Consider the following 23,941-nt stretch of genomic DNA (forward strand, 5'->3'; position numbering starts at 1 on the left):
GAAGAGATTGGGCAAAGGAGTGGACATACAGTTAAATTCCAATGGTCAGACAGTTTTGGGTATGTATTCCACCCTCATTCTAAATTATTAGTGGTAATGTCATGTTTATGTCATGTTTATGTAATTTTGCTGTCCGGTGCCGTGAAGTTATATTTGTCTTTTAATTGTAGGTGATTCCTCATGTTTATTTTGCAATTTGAAAGATCATAAAGCTATAACTTACAAATCTGTCAGAAATGCTAGACAGCATAGCGTTGATGAGAAATGCATGCAGTACAACCGATTTAACTCATTCTAAATCATTTGGTTTAAAATGTGCTTTTTTGCAGCACCAGCTGAAGCACCAGCCGAACAAGCACAAACAACAACAGCAGCACCAGCTCATGGTATGACAACTGCAGCATCCCCTGGTATGAAGACAATATATATTTTTTGAGGGCCTGGTTGTACAACTTAATAAAAACCTTAACACATCCATGTTTTTTAGAATATGTATACTTATGTATGTTTGCAGTGGGTACTTGATCTGCAGCTAAATGTATACCAACCTTCAGCCACCCTAAGAAAGTGTTATATGCTTCATAAGATGGCTCAGTATCACAGAAATGTGGTGAAACACTTATTTGGTTAATATTTTCATGCATGGTCTGATATGTATGACAGGAGATCTACCAGTGTGCAGTGATGACTGCTGGGGACTACCACATCTGGAGCACACAAGTGCCCGATCGGAAATCAGAGACTCAGAGGTGCATGTTTTATGTTTTGTTCCTCCGTATTTGTTTGTTTGTTTATATATTGATTGACTCATTTGATTGATTGCCGCATGGGCTCTCTTAGTCGCAAATTTGGAAACCATTTAACAATTGGCAACCATTTCATGTAATACAGTTGTCATTGTTTATGGGTGTTATAACTTTTAACATCTAATGTATCGGTTATTATATTATTTATAACTTGGAAACAAACTATTCATTAATCAGTAATACAATTCCTTTTGTGTCATACTTTTTAAATATTTTCTGTGATGCCTCGTAGTGCATGGCATATAAGTGAAGTGATTAGTTGTCATTGACACACCACAGCACACAGTGCACAACAACAAAATGTGTACTCTGCATTTAACCTATATGACACCATGACATTGCAGAGGAGAGCAGTGCTTGGGGGTGGTACCTTGCTCAGGGTACTTCAGTGGCACCTTTCGATTACAAGTGCACTTCCCTATCCATTAGGCCACCACTGACCCTATTACAAACAGCAGCATAATTTAATGGAGTCAGATTAATTGGTCTTAGTGATCTGATCTGAAGGTGGGGATTAGGGTTGTAACGGTATGAGATTTTCACGGTATGATAATCGTCTCAGAAAATATCACGGTTTCGTGGTATACGGTATTAAACTATCATTATTATTAGTATAATCATCAGCTACAATGACCCTTAAATGAATAAAAAGAGATATGGTTTTTGGATGAACATGGTTTATTGTAACAAACTTTTTTTTAATGAAAATAAAAAAAACTTATGGAAGTATGAGTCTAACTTTTGGGGGAAAAATAAATAAAATAAAGCTGCGCATCTCCCATTTGAACAAAATAAGGAATAAGTTATTTCTCTTTATATTAGACAAGAATAAATCAAACTGTCCTTCCTCTTTAACAGCATATATGGGAGAGCAATATGTGCAGGGTCATGTTTGTTAATATTTTCCTGAGATTATCATAGCAGCATGCATTTCTTTGCTTTTTTTCAGGTCAGATTATGATGAAGAAATGTAAGCATGTTGAGATTTTCAGGGCTCAATCTTGACCGCTGAGGTGAGAGAATGTGTCCACTTGTACTAAACACCTATGAGTTTTCAGTTAGTGTATTTGATGATTATTCTTTTAAATAAAATTATAAAGTGATCATTAAGTGTTCTCTTGAGAGTAGCTCTGGATATGTTCATGTGTTCACGTCTTCACATAGTGAATGAGACAGCAGACGCTTTAAAAACCATGACCATCATGCAGTGGCGGTTTTAGGCATGGGCGAACGGGGCAGCCGCCCGGGGCGGCACTTTTTCATGTCACGTGGGGGGCGGCACACGAACTTGGAGGAAAACAAAAATAATCTAAATAAAGCGTTTTTCTAGAGGATGGGCGAGCGGAGACGATAAGGGATGAAGTTGGGAGGGCGCCGGGAGGGATTCTATGGGGGGCGGCACACGAACCTGGAGGACAAAATAATCATCTGTGCCGCTGTGTGTGTGTGTGTGTGTGTGTGTGTGTGTGTGTGGGGGGGGGGGGGTAGTTGGTTAATGAGCAAGCGGCAGCCTTTTTGCGCTGTATATTCACAGACGCACATCGCGATTTAATTTGCTGCACAGCTATATTTTGATTTATTCATCCATCTATCTATCAAATCGGACATTTTACGTGGCATCTGAATTATACTGTAATTGACTCCAATTACATGACTGGATTCCGGGATTCCCTCTGCATCACAGAAATAATACGGCTTTAAGTTATAAATGGAACTTACCTTTATCTTCACGGAGGGATGGTGTTCGCGAATATGGGAGAACATGTTCGACGTATTTCCTCCTTTTGCGGCCACTGTTCGTCCACATTTCTTGCAAACTGGATATCCACCCCACGATCATTTTTCGGATACCCAAAATATTCCCATACTGCAGATTTTAATTTTTTTTTCGGCGGGAAATAGAGATTAGAATTTGCAGCCACTATCGGACATTTTCGCCGCTGTGCATTTATGGGTGGAGTCTAAGCAGTAAAGCGGAAAGAAGTTGCATATACACAGCAGCGCAGGTGAGATCTGGTTTCTTTTTTTTTTTTCCAAACCGCGGATAGGCAAATGTGCATGATATGATAATCGTACATGTCAATATCACAATAAACCGCCATACCGGTATACCGTTACAACCCTAGTGGGGATTGATACACCTTACAAAGTTGATGCTGTAATATTTATCACTCTGATGCATTGTTCTGACCCATATGCATATAAGCCTTTCAGTCTGACAAGCTGGTAGTATCATGACTGCCTTTTTCCAGGTCTGGTGCCCAACGTGATCAAATTGTTTTACACCTGTGCCCTCAGGTGGAGTCAACTCTATGTGATACCATTACAATATGTCATAGTTTTACAATAGTTGTGACAATATAATTTCTTTTAGGAAAATTCAATGTGTTGAAAGCACAGATGGTAGAGGAGGAGGAATGGGTTCCATCTCCATTGAACAGGTATTTATGTAGCTGATCTTACAGCTGAACCTGCTGTTTTTCTCTTTTTTTCTCTGTGCTTACTGTGCTGTACCCTACAAAAATGTGAAAACAATGAGCTTCATTTTAAGCAGTTGGAGTTGGAATGTAGAAGTCATGCTATTTTTGTCTGTTTTTGTTATATTACAGAACTATTGTAAAATAATATTTGCGTGCTTGTATGATTTCTTTCACAGATCCCCCTCGACGTCCTGGAGGATATCCTTTTAGAAGTAGTCCTGTTCGAGGGTGACAAAGCTTTTTTAAAGCTGTCACTTGTTTGTCACCTTTTTTTGGGACTTAGTCGGAAGGGAAACATTCCGTGCCCGAGCGCATTTTCAGTGGCTTGACAGTAGGTATAAAACATATTATGATATTTGAATACCCTTTGAGTTAGGATGTTTGTATTCCCATTAACAAGGGATTTTACTCTAATGAATCATTCTTAAATTTGAAACCTACAGGTGTAGTCCCATGGAAACTGTACAGTGCGGCCTATCAAGCACAATTCCGACGATTGTATCGCCTGGAATGCTGCCAGCACTGTCTAGAGACTTATAAGAACAGCTTACCAGGTATGCATACTGTGTAAGAATGTTGACAATTGTTGCTGAAGTCAGTGGTTGCAAAAAGAAAGTCACCAGAACAATTTATTGTGTGTCAGGTCCTGAATATTTTCTTGAAAGTATGCAATGAAAAACATTGTTGCTCTGTTTTGATACTAAGTATGCTTGCTTATTATTTATTGTCCCATAGGCTACATTGGGCGTGGAAGACGAGGGGAACTTCACACAGCCTGGGTTCTGCAGCGAGTTCTGCAAACACCTTACGGAAGACTTGGGTGTGTGAATGGGTGGGTGGGTCAGTGAGTGAGTGAGTGAATGGGTGGGTATGTAAGGAAAATAGCAAATTGGATGACTTTGGAATAAAAAAATAACAGCTACTATGCCTCTGTTTCCTTGTCTACACACAGACTACACACATGACCGAACCACATTTTAAGTTTTATCAGCTTTTCATTAAAAAGCACAGTGGCACCCAATTGTGATGAGTTACTGTATGTGGAAATGAGTGGCACCTCTGTATCATTTGTGAATAATTTGTCATCTCATATCGACATTAAATCATAAGTTTATTTAATTTTAATGTTGGCACAGAAATAAGTTACAGTGCCTTTGGAAATGCAATAAAATGCTCATTTGGAAAACGTTTAACTATCCTTTGTAATTGAGTAAAATTATGATAACCGAATACTTTTATAAGGCACTGTATACTTGATTGCAATGGGTTTTATTACTTTCCGGCTATATTAATACACCAATCAATATGTTAACCAATCATCACAGACAAGCATTACATCGATATCGGATTGAAACTATATTATGGCCATCCTACAGCTACATAAACAAGGGTAAATAGTCCTACTTTCACTGTCCTGGAGAGAGAGAGCGAGAGAGACAGAGATGTAAACATGTAAGCAGCAGCAGAATAAAATAGAAATATGATTTCAGAATGTTTTACTTACTGTATGCAAATGTCATTTTCGAGAAATGTTTGGCTCGCATTATCACCAAATTGATGACAATATCACCATTTACTACAAAACTTTGAACTCAATAATTAACAAAATAATATATAAGAAATAAATTGAGAAACTAAATTTCCTGTTACAGACAATTTATCTTAAAATAGTTTGATGTTCAGAATGCTCCTCACTCCACTTCACGCAACTTTAAAACACGCAAGGACCATGTTAGGCCAAAAGCTGAACAATGTTTGTGGGCAACACTCTTGATTTCCCCAGGAGATCTAGACATAGCATATATGCTCACCTAAAGGATTATTAGGAACACCTGTTCAATTTCTCATTAATGCAATTATCTAATCAACCAATCACATGGCAGTTGCTTCAATGCATTTAGGGGTGTGGTCCTGGTCAAGACAATCTCCTGAACTCCAAACTGAATGTCAGAATGGGAAAGAAAGGTGATTTAAGCAATTTTGAGCGTGGCATAGTTGTTGGTGCCAGACGGGCCGGTCTGAGTATTTCACAATCTGCTCAGTTACTGGGATTTTCACGCACAACCATTTCTAGGGTTTACAAAGAATGGTGTGCAAAGGGAAAAACATCCAGTATGCGGCAGTCCCGTTGGGCGAAAATGCCTTGTTGATGCTAGAGGTCAGAGGAGAATGGTCCGACTGATTCAAGCTGATAGAAGAGCAACTTTGGCTGAAATAACCACTCGTTACAACCGAGGTATGCAGCAAAGCATTTGTGAAGCCACAACACGCACAACCTTGCGGCGGATGGGCTACAACAGCAGAAGACCCCACCGGGTACCACTCATCTCCACTACAAATAGGAAAAAGAGGCTACAATTTGCACGAGCTCACCAAAATTGGACAGTTGAAGACTGGAAAAATGTTGCCTGGTCTGATGAGTCTCGATTTCTGTTGAGACATTCAAATGGTAGAGTCAGAATTTGGCGTAAACAGAATGAGAACATGGATCCATCATGCCTTGTTACCACTGTGCAGGCTGCTGGTGGTGGTGTAATGGTGTGGGGGATGTTTTCTTGGCACACTTTAGGCCCCTTAGTGCCAATTGGGCATCGTTTAAATGCCACGGCCTACCTGAGCATTGTTTCTGACCATGTCCATCCCTTTATGACCACCATGTACCCATCCTCTGATGGCTACTTCCAGCAGGATAATGCACCATGTCACAAAGCTCGAATCATTTCAAATTGATTTCTTGAACATGACAATGAGTTCACTGTACTACAATGGCCCCAACAGTCACCAGATCTCAACCCAATAGAGCATCTTCGGGATGTGGTGGAACGGGAGCTTCGTGCCCTGGATGTGCATCCCACAAATCTCCATCAACTGCAAGATGCTATCCTATCAATATGGGCCAACATTTCTAAAGAATGCTTTCAGCACCTTGTTGAATCAATGCCACGTAGAATTAAGGCAGTTCTGAAGGCGAAAGGGGGTCAAACACCATATTAGTATGGTGTTCCTAATAATCCTTTAGGTGAGTGTATGTGTGTACTGTATGTGCACAATGAATGAATGGAATAAGCTGCTACAGTTACATTGAACCATGTGCTTGTGCTCATGTGCACAAGCACACACACACACACGCCGATGGGCTTTAGAGTTTAACTTTAGGTCTGTGAAAGCAGACATAATTATTTCTGTCAGGACCTCGATGTGTATCCAAGCCCCCAAAACACACTAACTCAGGCGTTCACGCAACTTATCGCGAAAAACCAGACAGAAATAGACTTGAAAATTTTAAAGAAAAGACATTAGCGGTTTTTGTTAATGTTTAAAGGTATAAAAAACCTTTGCTGCCTTTCTTAAATGGCTAGAGAACATTGGCTCAACACTATTAATAGTTTATATGAGGATGGGGTCTTTGCAACAGTCACAATCCTATCAGTCAAGTATAGCCTGCCAAAGAAACATCTGTTTCATTTATTTCAAAGCAGACACTTTGTGCAAAAGCTGTTTCCTCATTTCCCTAACGGCAACCAGAATTGGAGGGTCCTTAAAGACCTTTCATAAGACTTGGGGCCCTATCCTGAGGTTTATCAAAGACCAGGTTCTAACACTAGCGGAGACTGTTGCTGTTTAAGTACTAGATGGGAAGACCCCAGCAATGAAATTCGTAACATTTCAAGATGTATAGGTCGTAAAACTGCTTGTATTTTATACTTTTAAAGACTATTGACCAGCTTTGGTGCCTCCTTTAAAATGTACATGTGGTGAGCCAATTTTTGCCCATTTATGAATGGCAGCTAAAGTTTTTTATACCCATAAATATTTACAAAATCAGTTAATATCTTTTCTTTAAAATTTACAAGTCTATTTCTGTCTGGTTTTTCGCGATAAGTTGCGTGAACGCCTGAGTTAGTGTGTTATGGGGCTTGGACATACATCGCGGTCCTGTACTTTCACAGACCTGAAGTTAAACTCTAAAGCCCTGATAACAAAATACAACTAAATACGTCTTTTAAGTTATTTACTCGTTTTGATTAGCTATCCGTTGGTGAAATTAGCTAAATGTTGCTAAACAGTCGGGAGTTGTGGTGTGAGTCTGACTTTTATTTAAATTAGAAATTGCCATCATTAAAATGATGGTCCTGCCTAAAATCAATTACTTGTTCTCAATGATCCCTAATAAACCCTCTATGGCTTGGTTTAAATCACTAGACTCAAGCATCTCGTCATTTTTATGGAAGAACAAACCATCATGGATAAGCTTGAAAACTCTGCAAAAAGCCAAAGGTAATGGTGGTCTAGAACTACCAAGTTTCTATCACTACTTCTTAGCCAACAGACTGCAGTATATATCAAATTGGATCAAATCAAGCCCGGTAGATAGTCCATGGATGGACTTAGATCAAGCAATCTGCAGAGAAGTAAAATTGTCTGATTTGCCTTTTATAAGTCCTACTATTAAGCGGTATAAATGTTTTAAGAGCCTTAGTATTACCACCTCATTAATAGCCTGGTGGGAATTTTTAAAAATTACTAGGTCTCCACTTATTCCCTGCAAACTAACACCCATTTGGAACAATCCAGATATTTGCCAAAAAAAGATAACATTGAACTTTCCCTTATGGCATGATAAAGGGATTAGAAATCTTGAACATGATATTCAAAACAGGAAATTTATTTCATTCGACGAACTAGTCTCAAAATACGGAATTAGCAACAGTAAATTTCTTGAGTACCAGCAACTGAAGTCCATTATTCAGGCAAGGTTCAATCTTAATCAGTTTAACTTAGAAATACCTCCATGGCTGCTAGAATTTTTAAATCTTTCTAGCCCCAAATTATTGACAAAAATGTATAAGTTATTGTCAAAAATGGATGACTCAATTTCCCTTCCAATCTCAAAATGGGAGAAAGATCTATCCATCGATTCAGATCAAAACTTTTGGAAAGAAATATGTTTAAACACCTTCAAAATGACTAAAAACCCAAACTTACAGCTTATACAATACAAAACTCTGCATAGAACTCATTATACAGGACAAAGGATGTTCCAAATGGGCCTTATCCACTCAAACCTATGCACCCACTGCTCAGGTGAATTTGCGGAGAACTACATGCATGCCATATGGTACTGCACCCCAGTTCAGAAGTTCTGGCAAAGGATATGTGAGGATCTATCAATTTGGTTTAATTGCTATATCCCAACCTCACCTACATTGTGCATTTTAGGTGATGCAAGTGTATTAGATATGGAAGAAAATAAAGTGCACATGATCCTTACTGCCTTAGGCATTGCAAAGAAAACTATCTTCATGAACTGGAAATCAAAAAATAATTTATGTGTTACTCAGTATAGAAATTTAATTCTAGACCACATAAGTCTGCAGAGAATGTCTGATTCCCTCCAAAAAAATCAATTGGGCAAATTGGATTCTCTCTGGTCCATTCTGACCAATTCCATTACATAGGGGGGGTGGTCGGCTGTGGTCTCGTCTCCTCGGGGTTCTGGCGGGTGGCGGGGTTGGGCCCCCGGGCTATGGGCGGCTAGTGGCTTCTTGGAGCTGGGGGGGCTGTGGCTGCCGTCCTGTGATGTCTGGTTGTCTGCCCTGGCTGGTGGTGGTGGGGGGGGCTTGGACGGGTGCTGCTCGGCAGTCATGGGGCGTGGGGTCTGGGGCGCCGGTGGTAGCGGGGGCTGGCCCTGGGATGGGTGGTTGGCCTCTTCGGTGCGGGCTTGGGTGGGGGGGTCTGGGGCTCTGGTGCCTGGGGCCTGGCCGTTTCCTCGGTGGGTGCCTTCCTGCGCGGGGGTGGCCTGTGGTCCCTCCGGGGCGCTGCCAGGGGGGGTGGGTCGGTCCATGTCTGGGGGGCCAGCCTGCGCTGTTTGGGGGGTGGCATGTCTCGAGCCCGGGCTGGTCTGCCACTTTTTTGTCGTCGAATGAGTGGGTGACTGAGTGCGGGCTGCCCTTCGGGGTGGGGGTGGGGGGGGGCTAGCTCTTGGCGTCGGCACTGCTCCGGGGCATTGTCGCCGGGGGCTCCGGGTCCGCTCCATCCCATGCCGCGGTGGGGGGCTGGGGTGCCTAATGAGCCAGCTGGTTAGCTGGCTCTCTTCTGCCAGGGGGTAGTAAGCTCCCCCCTGGTATCATGAATCCCAGCCCCTCTCCCCCCTCACTCACATAACATGCCACGCACACATGTAGGATCTCGGGGTGGGAATGTGCCGCGCACGCTGCGGTGAGGGGGCCATCCACATGGCCTTACTCGCTGTGCTGTGCGGCCCTCTGCCTCCCCTTGTTTTAATTGTACTTTAGTCACCACATATCAGTATACACACAGGGCCTTGGGGGGTGGGGGCACTACTCAGAGGTTGGTGGGTGGGGCCGCTTAGGTGGTCTCACTTACCTCTTCACTGCTGCCCGCCCCTCAATTTTACTTACACCATATACATTGAGGGTCTTGGCGGGTGGGGGGGGGGTAATGGGGAGGAGAGCTGTGTGCAAGCAGCGCTCCTCCTCGCTTCCCCCGTCAATTTTAAATCCATCTTAAGTTTCTCAACAGTCATACTCATCCGGTACACCACATACACTCACAATCACCAACACATGCATCCAACACTTCACCTCTCACACAGGGGAGGAGAGTGGGCGGGTCTTCCTACACCCCTGCTCCCTGCCCGCGATGGTGGGGGGGCACTCGGGTAGTCGTCCGGCTGGCGGCGCCCTGGGGTTGCGGCTGGCGCTGGGGGGTGGCATCCGTTCCCCCGCATGGCGGAGGGCGGTCCAGAGTGGATGGGCTTATGTCTTTTTGTCTCTGTGTATGTGTCTGTTGTGTGAGTGGGTGTATGGTCTATGTGTATGGCTGAGAAGTGTGTCTGCGAGGTGTCTGTGTGGGCGGTGTGGGCCTGGGTCCGGGGCTAGCTGCTCCTTCCTGGGCGCGGCTGCCTCCTTGGCATGGTTGCTGTCCCTCCTCCCCGGGTGGTGGCCTGGGGGGGGCTCGGGCCTCTCCGGCGCGGGTGGGGCTCTCTGCCGGGGGCCGGTCGGCTCCCAGCCGCCTGGGGTCCTGGCCCGTGCGGGAGCGGCCGTCACCCTCGCGGGGTCGGCTGCCTGTTGCCTATGGTTCTCTGGGGCTCGTGCCCTTTTGGCTGCGGGGGCTGTGCCTGGGTCCTCCCTCCTCCTCCTGCTGGGGTGGGGACCCGGATGTCGTGGGCACGTGGGGCCTTGGCTCTTCCGTGCTCATGGGGGGCTGCGGACGCCTTGGGTCTCCTGGGCCTGTCTCCGCCGGCCTCTGGTTCTTGTGGGGTGTTTTTGCGGCCCCCCACCCTCGCTATCAAGTGCATTCCATGGAGAATTTCACATGCACCCAACACACGAATACATGTTCAAACACCTCCCCAAAACAGATGAACACACATGCTCCCTTCCAAGCACATGCTACAATTTTGTATGTCTGTATATCTGTTTTATTTTCTTTATTTCTGGTTGTGTCTTTGTATTTATGCTTTTTTGGTTGTATTTCAAATGCGTTTTTTTTTCTTTCTTTTTTTTCTTGCCTTATGTGCTTTTTACGTTACTCCTGTCTTTCTTAGCCTCTCTGTCCCACTGTTGTCTCCGCCTTTGTTCGTGTTTGTTCGTCCTTATGTTTTTTTTTTTGTTTTTTTTCTCTCTCTCTCTCTCTCTCTCTTTCCTTCTTTCTCTTTCATTTCTCTCCCTACCCCTTTTCTTCACTCATTTTCCTAATCTATCACTTCCTTCCGGGCAGCACGGCAACTGTAATATTTTACATGTATTAAATAAGATACAATGAAATATACGAATAAAAAGAAATTGACCAACATGAAGGGCCTATACAGAGTTTATAGAGCCCCTCATGGTAAAGCAAATATGTCTGACACAGCAGTGCATTCAGACCATTATTCTGCTTGCAAAAGCTGCCGGACAGGACACATTAAAAAAAAAAAAAAACATTTAATTATTATAATATATTTGCTTTACATGGTAAAGTCTAAATATGACCTCACTAAATAAGTCAATTCTGAAAGGGTTGCATGAAGAAATCAGATAACATTGCAGTAGAGTATTATAGAAAAAAATGATAATTTAGACATATTCAAAAAACAGTAAGGATAACAAGGTGTGCAACTCTAAACCCAAAAACCTTACCACATAATAACCACATCCTCTTGCCAGATTGATTAATTAAAAAGAACACGACGACAATATTGTTTCTGGAACCTTACTGGGTATTACTAATAGACGGAATCTGAGACCGAAGACTTGAAAAATACTCCAGGAAGGGCCCCCATACCTTCTGAAATTCTTTGGTGGTATCACTAATCGAGTAGCGTATCTTTTCGAGGCTTAAACAGGACATAAGGTCCCTCATCCATTGAGCATGGGTGGGTGGAGCAGCACCTTTCCATCTGAGTAAGACTGCACGTCTGGCTAGAAGGGAAGCAAATGATAGTGTCCGGCGTTTCACCGGGGTCAGACATGTATCAGCATCACTGAGGCCAAAGAGCGCGATCAAAGGGTCGGGGTGTATAGGCTGTTTGAGGACTAAGGACAGGGTTTGAAATATCCCCCTCCAGTATTCTTCAAGACTAGGACATGGCCAGTACATGTGAATAAGCGAAGCATCCTCATTTCCACACTTGTCACAGCGGGGATCCAGATTCGGGTAAATACGCGATAGTTTGACTTTGGACATATGAACTCTGTGCACAACTTTAAACTGTAAAAGACAATGGCGGGCACATAAAGATGTTGAATTAACCAACTTAAATATTGAGTCCCAAGTGTCCTCACTCAATGAGCAGTTTTGATTCTATTAATAGAAGGACATTTCATACCAGCCAGTTTGTCATAAATAACGGATATTAACCCTTTGCGCGTTGGTTGCAAAGTAAGAAACATATCAGCTGCATTCATAACTGGTGACTCAGGGAAAGTCCGAATTAGAGATTTGAGAAAGTGTCTAATCTGCATATATCTAAAAAAAATGAGTATTTGGGAGATCAAATTTATCAGAAAGTTGAGTAAAAGATGCGAAGCTATTGTTGAAAAACAAATCATTAAAACACACAATTCCCTTTCTATGCCAGTCATAAAATACAGGGTCGGATAAAGAGGGCTGAAAAAGATGATTTGATAAAATTGGACTCAAAAGAGAAAAACCAGTTAAATTGAAGTGTTTTCTCATCTGAGCCCATACTCTCACAGTATGCCAGACAACCGGATTATCAATTGACTTGTTTCGGGCTAAAGGAAGTGAGGATCCAAGAAGTGCCAAAACAGAAGATTCTTTAGCTGAATTCAATTCCAATGACACCCAGGATGGACAATTATCTTTGTTTTGGGAATAGAACCAAAACGCAATACAGTGTATATTAGCTGCCCAATAGTAATAACAGAAATTAGGCAAAGCCAGGCCTCCATAACGCCTAGATTTCTGGAGATGAGCTTTATTCAAACGGGGATGCCTTCCTCTCCATATATAAGAGGATATATCTGAATCTAAAGAAACAAAAAAAGATTTAGGGAATAAAGGTAGGTATTGACTGGAACAGATACAAAAATTAAGGTAGTACGTTCATTTTAACAGAATTTATTCTCCCCACTAAAGATACTTTAAAATGTTTTTAAATGAAAAATTCATACAAATTCATAAGATGACAGGCAGACTACAGTCACTCAGTGTCTCCACCCTCCGTTACTGCTTTTCCGCTACAGGATGTTGGGGAGCCTGTAACTGGGAACTGTGTATGTTTGCGCTGAAACTGGGCACTGTGTGTGTCTATGTGTGTGCGCTGAAACTGGGCACTGTAACAAACACTGGTTTGTTACCAGATGTCTGCAATTATACTCCTGTCCTCTAAGGGTCAGTATAATTTAATAGAGGACTATAAGGACCAAGAGCCTATATAAGGGCAAGGGCAGCCATGTTTGTTGAGGCTCAGAATAAAGGAAGTAAGTCCTTATTTGAGGAACGGGAAGCGTTCATGGCTCAATGTAAGATGATTTTCTGAATGATATGGATGTATTGTTTGTTAAATTTAGTAACAATTATTTGAATGATATACATGTGTATTTGTTGGGTTTAGCAAAAAGTGGGATGTATGATTTTTTATTTTCAGAAAGGCCTTTTTTTCCCCCCCTGATTTACTTGCAACTGCCAACCTTCTCTTTCCGACTTCACATCCTACCATTGTTTGGACCATCCTCACCTGGAAGAGGACGTTTGGTGTCCACTTTGGACTGTGCTATTCATTTCAGTTGTATGGTTATCCATCTCAACACCAGTTTTCTTGAGTTATTGTTAATTCATTATTTACATGTACATTTGCTGCTCACCTTTGTTAGTAAATATTCTTTGGTCTGTGAACTGATGGTGTATTTCTCTTTACGCCACCCTGAAATGTCCCTCCCTACGTATAGTGTGTAATAGGTTGGTTCTGAGGCAGGAATCAGCAGTGTTACATAAGTGGTGCCTGAACAGGGACCAGGGTTTAACAATTCATTGTATCTTGCATTAGTAGTGGTGTTGCCATGACTAGCAGCAGCCCTCAAGTAGAACATAAGAAAGAACATAAGAAATTTACAAACGAGAGGAGGCCATTCGGTCCATCAAGCTCGTTTGAGGATAACTTAACTAATAGCTCAGAGTTATTAAAATCTTATCTAGCTCAGATTTAAAGGAGCCCGGGGTTTTAGCTTCCGCTACACTAGCAGGAAGACTATTACATACTCTAACTACACGCTGTGTAAAGTAGGGCTGTCGCGATAACCGCAATATTGTAATATCGCGCTATTGACAAGCCAACCGCAGAGGAAGGAAAGCAACCGCAGAAACCGCGGCAACCGCAGGGACAAGGTTAATTTTTTTTTCTTCTTCTTCATGAGGCTGTGGCCTTATTGTTTTACAATTCATCACCTGTATTGAATGTTAAATAAATTAATAATGATACCAGAGTGTTACGAGTGTCATTTTCCCGCGAACTGTTAATATCCGGGGTTTCGTTGATTTTGAATATTGAAACGATGGCAGGCGCTCTCATCCCAAAACCTAATGTCACGTCGCCAGTTTGGGAACATTTCGGCTTTCAACCCAATGAAAAGGGTGAGCCGGCAAATTTAGATGAACCGATTTGCAAAATTTGTGGCAAAAAGGTCCCTGTGACACGCGGCAATACATCTAATTTGCGGTGTCATCTCGCTAACTGTCATCCAGCCATTGAAGCGCAGCTGCCTCTTCCAGCATCAGGTCGCGGAGCAACATCAAAAAGAACAGCTGAGGCCGGTACTAGCCGACAGTTAGGAGTAGCTGAAGCCTTTGCGAAATCGGTCAAATACAACCGTGAAAGTAACCGGTATAAATGTCTTACAGCCGCTGTTACACAGTATCTAGTTGAGGAGATGGTTCCATTCAATACAGTGGAGAAACCTTTTTTCGTTTTTCAAATTGGAAAAAATAATTTCTTATTGTTTGTTTATTGTTAGCCTACTATAGAATGATTTGATTTCGTTTTTTAAATTGGAAAAGGCATGTTCTTATTGCTGTTTGGCATTAAAAAAATAAACAAAAAATGTTTTGTCTCTCTGTCAGTTAAAAAGCAACAATATATGCTACATAACTCAGCAATAGAGCTTTGTATGCAGTAAAATCAAGATTTTTATTTATTTTTAAACGGCGGTAATACCGCATACCGCGCTATTGAGCCACCCATAAAAACCGCAAGGGAAATTTCCTAACCGCGACAGCCCTAGTGTAAAGAAGTGCTTCCTCAAATTTAATTTAAAATGTTCTCCCGCTAATTTCCACTTATGGCCACGAGTTCTAGTATTTAAACAAATATTGAAGTAGCCATTCGGCTGAACAGCATCCAGACCCGTTAGAATCTTATAGACCTGGATCATGTCCCCCCCTTAGTCTCCTTTGCTCAAGGCTAAACAGATTCAGCTCAGCTAACCTCTCCTCATAAGACATTCCTCTAAGACCAGGAATCATTCCCGTAGCCCTCCATTGCACCTTTTCTAAGGCAGCAATGTCCTTCTTAAGGTATGGTGACCAAACCTGCACACAATATTCTAGGTGGGGTCTTACCAAGGAATTATATAAATGTGACATCACCTTCCTTGACTTAAACTCCACACACCTAGATATATAACCCAACATTCTGTTTATCTGTGTTAGAGACACGGGATCAGTTCCATGACTCAGACTTCACAGCTGGTCCATTTGTGACTCGACGAGAACCTTTGCAGAGGAGCATGCACAAGTGCCTCCTAAGGGAAAAGCACCTCTTGCTCCTTTTTCTCCAGAGCAGTTACAGGAGATGTTAACCCGTTTGCAGGTAGTGGAATCGTTGGTGGAGAAAATCAACTCTGACTTCAGCACTTTTCAAACTTCTCTAGACACTTGCCAGGTATATGTACAAGGAGTGGAGGACAAGGCAAAGGCAATGGAAGAAAGATTTCAGTAGAGATTGAGTACAGAGGTAGATAGAATAAAACAACTTGTGGACTTACAGATGCAAGAGCTAGGTCAGTCAGTCTATGGATTGTTTGCAGAGGAGAGATGGACAATTGAAGGCTTTAATACAGACACGTGTTCTGCCATCTTCTACACCTGTCCAGGTTTACCCATCTTTTTGTCATTCCCATCCATCTGGCTGCCAAGGGCGTCATTTTAAAACGGCCATTAAGATTGAGTTTCCACATTTTGGCCAGGAATCAGATGAAGATCCAGTGGCATATATTAAGAGGTGTGAAGAATTCTTAGCTGTTAGACCAATGAGCGATGTGGAAGTACTAGCTACAATGTCATCTGTTCTGTCAGGTACTGCTAAAGATTGGTGGTTGGCAGAGAGAAGAGCCATTGGAACATGGAGTCAATTTAAGGATGCTTTCCTAAGATCTTTTCTTTCTGAGGATTATGAAGCAGAAGCAGAGAGAAGAATCCATGAGAGGAAACAAGGACCCCAAGAGACCATCCATAACTTTGCTTTCCAGTACAGGGCACTGTGTCTGCGATGGAAGAATGACATGACAGAGAAGGATGTGGTACATGCTATTCTGCGTAATTATAATCCCTGTCTGGCAAGCCTACTGAGAGGTACTGCTAAAACTGTGGAAGAGTTAGTGAGAGTGGGAACACTGATTGAACAGGATTGGCAGGAAGTCAAATGCTATCTTAATCAGTTCAACCACCCAAGAGCTGACCAACAACATAAACAAACTTCGAGTAAGGTTAGCCATACAAACACCTTACAGATGCAAGGAAGGGTGTCCATTACTTTCAAAGCACTCACATTACCAATCACCATCAGGGGGCAGCAGTTTTTGGCAATGGTAGATACAGGCAGTTCTCTTTCATTAATACAGTGTGTGTGTTTGTGTGTGTGTGTGTGCGCGCTGTAACTGGGCACTGGGTGTGTGTGTGCTGTAATGGGGCACTGTGTTAGTGTGCGTGAGCTCTAACCGGGGGCTCTGTGTGTTTGTGTGTGTATGCTGTAATGGGGCTCTGTGTCAGTGTGTGTGAGCTCTGACCGGGGGCTCTGTGTATGTGTGTGTGCTCTAAGTGGGCGCTGTGTGTGTGTGTGTGTGTGTGTGTGTGTGTTCGTGTTCTAAGTGGGCGCTGTGTGCATGTATGTGCTGTAACAGGGCTCTATGTGGGTAGTGTGTGTTTGTGTGTGCTGTAACAGGGCACTGTGTGTGTATGTGTGCACGCTCTGTAACAGGGCACTGTGTGTGTGTGTGTACTACATGTGGGGACTGTGTGTGTGTGCACGCGCTGTAACTGGGCACTCTGTGTGTGTGTGGGTTTGCATAGGTCGCATTTGATAAAATTGTCCCCAAAGTGTAGTGAAACACACACATACACACAGACAAACAAATACACAATAAATTTACCTTGTGAATTATCCTGGCCGAATATAAGTATTGCAATTACCAGAAAATATCATTTTGATGTTTTTAAATGGTAGTACTCAATTTTGGCCACCAGACGGCAGCATAAAATGTGCCTGTGCTGTAACAGGGCACTGTGTCTGTGTGTATGCACTATAACAGGGCACTGTGTGTGCGTGCGTGCGTGCGTGCGCTAGCTGGGGGCTCTGTGTGTGTGTGTGTGTGTGTGTGTGCTGTAACAGGGCACTGTGTGAATGTGTGTGAGCTCTGACCGGGGACTGTGTGTGTAACTGGGCACTGTGTGTGTGCTGTAACTGAGTCCTGTATGTGTGTGTGTGCTGTAACAGGGCACTGTGTGTGTGTGTGTGTGTGCGCGTGAGCTGTGACCGGGGGCGTTCTGTTTGTTTGTGTGTGTGTGCGTGCATGTGTGTGCTGTAACAGGCCTCTGTGTCTGTGTGTGTGGGCTGTAACAGTGCACAGTGTGTGTGTGTGCGCTGTAACTTGGCACAGTGTGTGTGTGTGTGTGCGCTGTAACTTGGCACAGTGTGTGTGTGTGTGCGCGTGAGCTGTGACCGGGGGCGTTCTGTTTGTTTGTGTGTGTGTGTGTGCGTGCATGTGTGTGCTGTAACAGGCCTCTGTGTCTGTGTGTGTGGGCTGTAACAGTGCACAGTTTGTGTGTGTGCGCTGTAACTGGGCACTGTGTGTGTGTGTGTGTGTGTTTGTGTGTGTGTGTGTGTGCTGTAACAGGGCACTGTGTGAATGTGTGTGAGCTCTGACCGGGGGCTCTGTGTGTGTGTGTGTGTGTGTGTGCTCTAAGTGGGCGTTGTGTGTGTGTGTGCTGTAACTGGGCACTGTGTGTGTGTGTGGGTTTGCATAGATCACATTTGATAAAATTGTCCACTATGTGCAGTAAAACACACACATAAACACACACACATACACAATAAATGTGCCTTGTGAATTATCATAATAACCGTGGGAAAATTATTTTTCTATTTTCTTGCTGCCATCTCCTGGCCGAATGCAAGTATTGCAATTACCAGAAAATATCATTTTAATGTTTTTAAATGGTAGTACTCAATTTTGGCCACCAGACGGCAGCATAATATGTGTGTGTGCAGTAACAGGGCACTGTGTCTGTGTGTGTGAGCTCTAGCCGGGGGCTGTGTGTGTGTGTGTGTGTGTGCTGTAACAGGGAACTGTGTGAATGTGTGTGAGCGCTGACCGGGGGCTCTGTGTGTGTGTGTGTGTGTGTGCTCTAACTGGGCGCTGTGTGTGTGTGCGTGTGTGTGTGCTGTAACAGGGCACTGTGTCTGTGTGTGTGTGTGTGTGGGCTGTATCAGCACACAGTGTGTCAGTGTGTGTGCTGTAACTGAGTCCTGTATGTGTGTATGTGTGTGTTCCCTGTAACTGGGCATTGTCTGTGTGTGTGTGTGTGTGTGTGTGTTTGTGTGTGTGTGTGTGTGTGAGCTCTAGCCGGGGGCTGTGTGTGCTGTAACAGGGCACTGTGTGAATGTGTGTGAGCTCTGACCGGGGGCTCTGTGTGTATGTGTGTGTGTGTGTGTGTGCTCTAAGTAGGCGTTGTGTGTGTGTGCGCTGTAACTGGGCACTGTGTGTGTGTGTGGGTTTGCATAGATCACATTTGATAAAATTGTCCCCAAAGTGCAGTAAAACACACACATACACACACACACAATAAATGTACCTTGTGAATTATCGTAATAACCGTGGGAAAATTATTTTTCTATTTTCTTGCTGCCATCTCCTGGCCGAATGCAAGTATTGCAATTACCAGAAATGATCATTTTTAATGTTTTTAAATGGTAGTACTCAATTTTGGCCACCAGACGGCAGCATAAAATGTGTGTGTGCAGTAACAGGGCACTGTGTCTGTGTGTGTGAGCTCTAGCCGGGGGCTGTGTGTGTGTGTGTGTGTGTGTGTGTGTGTGCTGTAACAGGGAACTGTGTGAATGTGTGTGAGCTCTGACCGGGGGCTCTGTGTGTGTGTGTGTGTGTGTGTGTGCTGTAACAGGGCACTGTGTGTGTGTGCGTGCCGTAAGTAGGCGCTGTGTGTGTGTGTGTGTGTGCTGTAACAGGGAACTGTGTGAATGTGTGTGAGCTCTGACCGGGGGCTCTGTGTGTGTGTGTGTGTGTGTGTGTGTGTGTGTGTGCTCTAAGTAGGCGTTGTGTGTGTGTGCGCTGTAACTGGGCACTGTGTGTGTGTGTGGGTTTGCATAGATCACATTTGATAAAATTGTCCCCAAAGTGCAGTAAAACACACACATACACACACACACAATAAATGTACCTTGTGAATTATCGTAATAACCGTGGGAAAATTATTTTTCTATTTTCTTGCTGCCATCTCCTGGTCGAATGCAAGTATTGCAATTACCAGAAATGATCATTTTTAATGTTTTTAAATGGTAGTACTCAATTTTGACCACCAGACGGCAGCATAAAATGTGTGTGTGCAGTAACAGGGCACTGTGACTGTGTGTGTGAGCTCTAGCCGGGGGCTGTGTGTGCTGTAACAGGGAACTGTGTGAATGTGTGTCAGCTCTGACCGGGGGCTCTGTGTGTGTGTGTGCTGTAACAGGGAACTGTGTGAATGTGTGTGAGCTCTGACCGGGGGCTCTGTGTGTATGTGTGTGTGTGTGTGTGTGTGTGTGCTCTAAGTAGGCGTTGTGTGTGTGTGCGCTGTAACTGGGCACTGTGTGTGTGTGTGGGTTTGCATAGATCACATTTGATAAAATTGTCCCCAAAGTGCAGTAAAACACACACATACACACACACACAATAAATGTACCTTGTGAATTATCGTAATAACCGTGGGAAAATTATTTTTCTATTTTCTTGCTGCCATCTCCTGGCCGAATGCAAGTATTGCAATTACCAGAAATGATCATTTTTAATGTTTTTAAATGGTAGTACTCAATTTTGGCCACCAGACGGCAGCATAAAATGTGTGTGTGCAGTAACAGGGCACTGTGTCTGTGTGTGTGAGCTCTAGCCGGGGGCTGTGTGTGTGTGTGTGTGTGTGTGTGTGTGCTGTAACAGGGAACTGTGTGAATGTGTGTGAGCTCTGACCGGGGGCTCTGTGTGTGTGTGTGTGTGTGTGTGTGCTGTAACTGGGCACTGTGTGTGTGTGCGTGCCGTAAGTAGGCGCTGTGTGTGTGTGTGTGTGTGTGTGCGTGCCGTAAGTAGGCGCTGTGTGTGTGTGTGTGTGTGTGTGCCGTAAGTAGGCGCTGTGTGTGTGTGTGTGTGTGTGTGCGTGCCGTAAGTAGGCGCTGTGTGTGTGTGTGTGTGTGCGTGCCGTAAGTAGGCGCTGTGTGTGTGTGTGTGTGTGTGTGCACTGTAACAGTGCCCTGAGTGTGTGTGAGCTCTAACCGGGGACTCTGTGTCTGTGCTGTAACTGGGCACTGTGTGTGTGTGTGGGTTTGCATAGGTCGCATTTGATAAAATTGTCCCCAAAGTGCAGTAAAACACACACATACACAGACATACACAATAAATTTACCTTGTGAATTATAATAACCGTGGGGAAATTATTGTTCTATTTTCTTGCTGCCATCTCCTGGCCGAATGTAAGTATTGCAATTACCAGGCATTACTTAAAGCTTCTGCAACCTGAGAAATGCTTCCACAGGTGGCTGGGGCTTGAGTGTGGACCAATACGGGGGTGAGGTTCAGCTAGGGTAGCATAATGCAGGTAGGTAACTATCACAGAAGTGTAACAGGACCGTTGCAAAACCATAACACACCGGTTAGAGGTCAGTCTTCCTCCTCTGTTGTGGCAGTCATTGTATTTGTATTTCTGTGAGGCATTTCTATGGATCAGCTGAGAAACAATAGACTTTGAGGTGTATCACAGGGACTGACTAATAGCAGTGCCCCAAAGCCCTAGGTTGTTTTTACGGTTGACAAGATTGAAAACGTTCCTGTTCTCTATCCATGAATGTAATGACTTCCTGCATGGTGACACAGGAGAAGAAGACTGAAAGGGAAGCTAGGAGAAGGAGGGTGTGTGCGGTGTCGCTCTGTTAAGATCTACGAGGTCTTTGCTCCAGGAGGCCTGGACATTGCAGGCAGGCAGCTATTTACCTTTAATCAGCTGTGCCAATTATGCAGAATCAATGACTTATTGTGGTGTCCTTTGTTCCCCTTGATATGGCCTTCAGGATGCTGCAGGCAAGGTTCTGGACCACTGGACTATCATGTCCCGGGAGGAGGAGATCTGTCCATCTAGGAGAAAGAAGGCCAGGCCATCGCAGTGCCCTCATCAAAGACTGACTCTGACATCAGGACTTTCATCGAGAGCAACAACTGCTCTCGTAGCCCCAGCCTGCTGACGCACCTCGAGAACAGCAGTCTCTCCACTATACACCACTTTCAGAACATCCCCAACAGCCTGGCCTTCCTGCTTCCTTTCCAGTACATCAACCCAGTGTCTGCCCCCATGCTGGGTCTGCCCCAAAATGGGCTCATGCTGGAGCAGCCAGGTCACAGGCCACGGGAGTCCAGTCTGCCAAACCTGAGTGACCCCAACGAGAGCAGTGAGTCGGAGGTGTCTCTCTCACCGTTCCGCTATGGGCAAAGCCCAGGCCTGGGGGGCACCGGTGTCACCGTGGCGATCGAGCCTAAGCCTGAGCCTGCTAGCGTAACAACCATCTCCCCGACCCCCACCTCCCAGCAGCCTCAACAGCAGCAAGCACCAATGCAGCAGCAGCAGCTGGCTGGACTGAGTGAGCAACATGCATTTGTTAAGAGTGAGCAAGCCAAGAGCATCGTTACCTCGTCCTTCTCCTCCAAGATGCATCGCATGCGGCGCATGGGTTCTATCTCACGCAAGGGCCGAGTGTGCTGCAACGCATGCGGCAAGACCTTCTATGACAAGGGCACCCAGAGGATCCACTACAATGCTGTGCACCTGAAGATCAAGCACCGCTGCACTATCGAGGGCTGCAACATGGTGTTCAGCTCCCTGCGCAGCCTCAACCGGCACAGCGCCAACCCTAACCCCCGACTACACATGCCCATGCTGAGGAACAACCGTGACAAGGACCTCATCCGCTCCAGCGTTGGCTCTGGCACATCTGTCATCTCCAGCACCAAAAGCAGTTTGACTCTGACCAGCCTGGGACGGCCACCTCTTGGCTTCACTACCCCACCGCTCGAGCCCATGCTGCAGTCTCCCCTGCAAAGTTCTCTGATCTTCCCATCCTTGAAATCAGTCCAGCCAGTACAACCGATACCCCCATTCTATTGTGCGCTGTTGTCCCCTGGGGATCTTGTCAGTTCATCGGTCTCCCTGCCCACCAGCTCCATACTCCCTCCGGCCTCTAACAACATGTCTCTCATGGAGCAGCAGGCCTCGGCCTCTGGCTCCCGCAATCCTCTAGTGGCCGAGGCAGGGCTTGTCAGCCACAAGCTGCCTGGTACTGGCATCCAGGAACATTTTGTTGACCCCACACCCAAGAAGAAGCCCCGCAAATCCAGCATGCCAGTGAAAATTGAGAAGGAGGTCATCAGCGTGGCTGATGTGTTCGACGACAAAGAGGAGGAGGAGGAGGATGAGGAAGGGGTCAGGGTCCTGAATGGAATGACTAGCACCCAGGGATGCCACCATCCACATTCCCACCTTTACAACAACAGCAACCACAGTGGGGGCAGCAGCCAAGCATCTCCCAGCCGGGATGAGGTGAGCCCTGGGCTGGCACTGAGGAGCATTCTCCAGCTGGAGCAGGATGAAGCTCGGACTACCAGCAAGAGGTGGAGGGGGCCAGCGAAGGGGAGGGTGGCTCAAACAGGGCAGACTGGGTGAGGGGTGGTGCCAGGGAGGGGTTCCCAGAGCTGCCGGGCCAGGGGGTCGACCCGAGTGCTGTCCTGTGCATGCTGTGCCACAAACCATACAGCTGCAAGGGCACTCGCTTCAAGACGGTACATCTGCACCAGATGCAGCGCCGCAAGGTTCCGGGCTGCAGCCTCACATTCTCCTCGACGCGGAGCTGCAACCAGCAGAGCAGAACCCCAGCCTGCGCCGGCATGTGGCCAAATGACTGCCCCCCACCCCCAGGCCTCCTACTTTCACACTGTACTTGTGGAAGTCTCTAGACGCGCTTGGATGGGTAGCTCTGCTGCTGCTGCATCCCTGTGGCCCCAACACGTCCTGTCACTTCCATGGAAACCCTCGTCCATCTCCAAAGAAACTGTTCGGACACTTCTTTTGTGACTGTTGCTCGCAGAAATGGTAGTAATAAGAAGAGAGCCTTCTCGGTGTATTATTAGTGTAATAATAGCTTTTAAATGACCCATTAAGAGAGCATGACAGCCTCATCTGTAAATAACATCCCAGAGGGTTCTTTATGTAAAAAATGTACTGAGGGTGTCAGTGCCCATGCTTGTTTCATTTCATGGCACCTCCAGCTCTCAGACTGAAGGAAAATGTAGCCTCTAGCTCATTTGATTTCTTTATTTTCACTTTGATGCACACTTCAGACTTAAAAAAAAAGCTCAAATTCTTTTATAAATGTACCAATGCAGAGAAGGCCTGCATGCTTTTGGCTTCTGAACATAGGATTTGTTCTTTGTGTTGCCACATTTGTATGTTGACCCAGTCTTGCACTTTTCAAGTCTACAAGGGCAGACTGGGTGAGGGTGTAATATTATGTGTGTCTTGAGGTCACATGCCTCTAAGGTGTTTTAAGAAAATGCTGATGACATGATTTTCTGCTTTCCATTTGAAACTACCATTGAGTCTTAGCGC

General features: G+C 44.8%; 1 protein-coding gene across 1 annotated transcript; it reads left to right on the forward strand.

Annotated features, from left to right (window-relative positions):
* Positions 1 to 20,881: 20,881 nt before the first annotated feature.
* On the forward strand, positions 20,882 to 23,289 carry LOC140591843 (zinc finger protein basonuclin-2-like). Its single transcript, XM_072713273.1, is given in 4 exon segments — positions 20,882 to 20,887; positions 21,357 to 21,411; positions 21,414 to 22,995; positions 23,091 to 23,289. Coding segments are annotated over 4 exon segments (1,842 nt in total).
* Positions 23,290 to 23,941: the final 652 nt, after the last annotated feature.

The sequence above is a fragment of the Paramormyrops kingsleyae genome, chromosome 6 (genome assembly GCF_048594095.1).
Source record: "Paramormyrops kingsleyae isolate MSU_618 chromosome 6, PKINGS_0.4, whole genome shotgun sequence".
In the NCBI taxonomy this organism is placed as follows: Eukaryota; Metazoa; Chordata; class Actinopteri; order Osteoglossiformes; family Mormyridae; genus Paramormyrops; species Paramormyrops kingsleyae.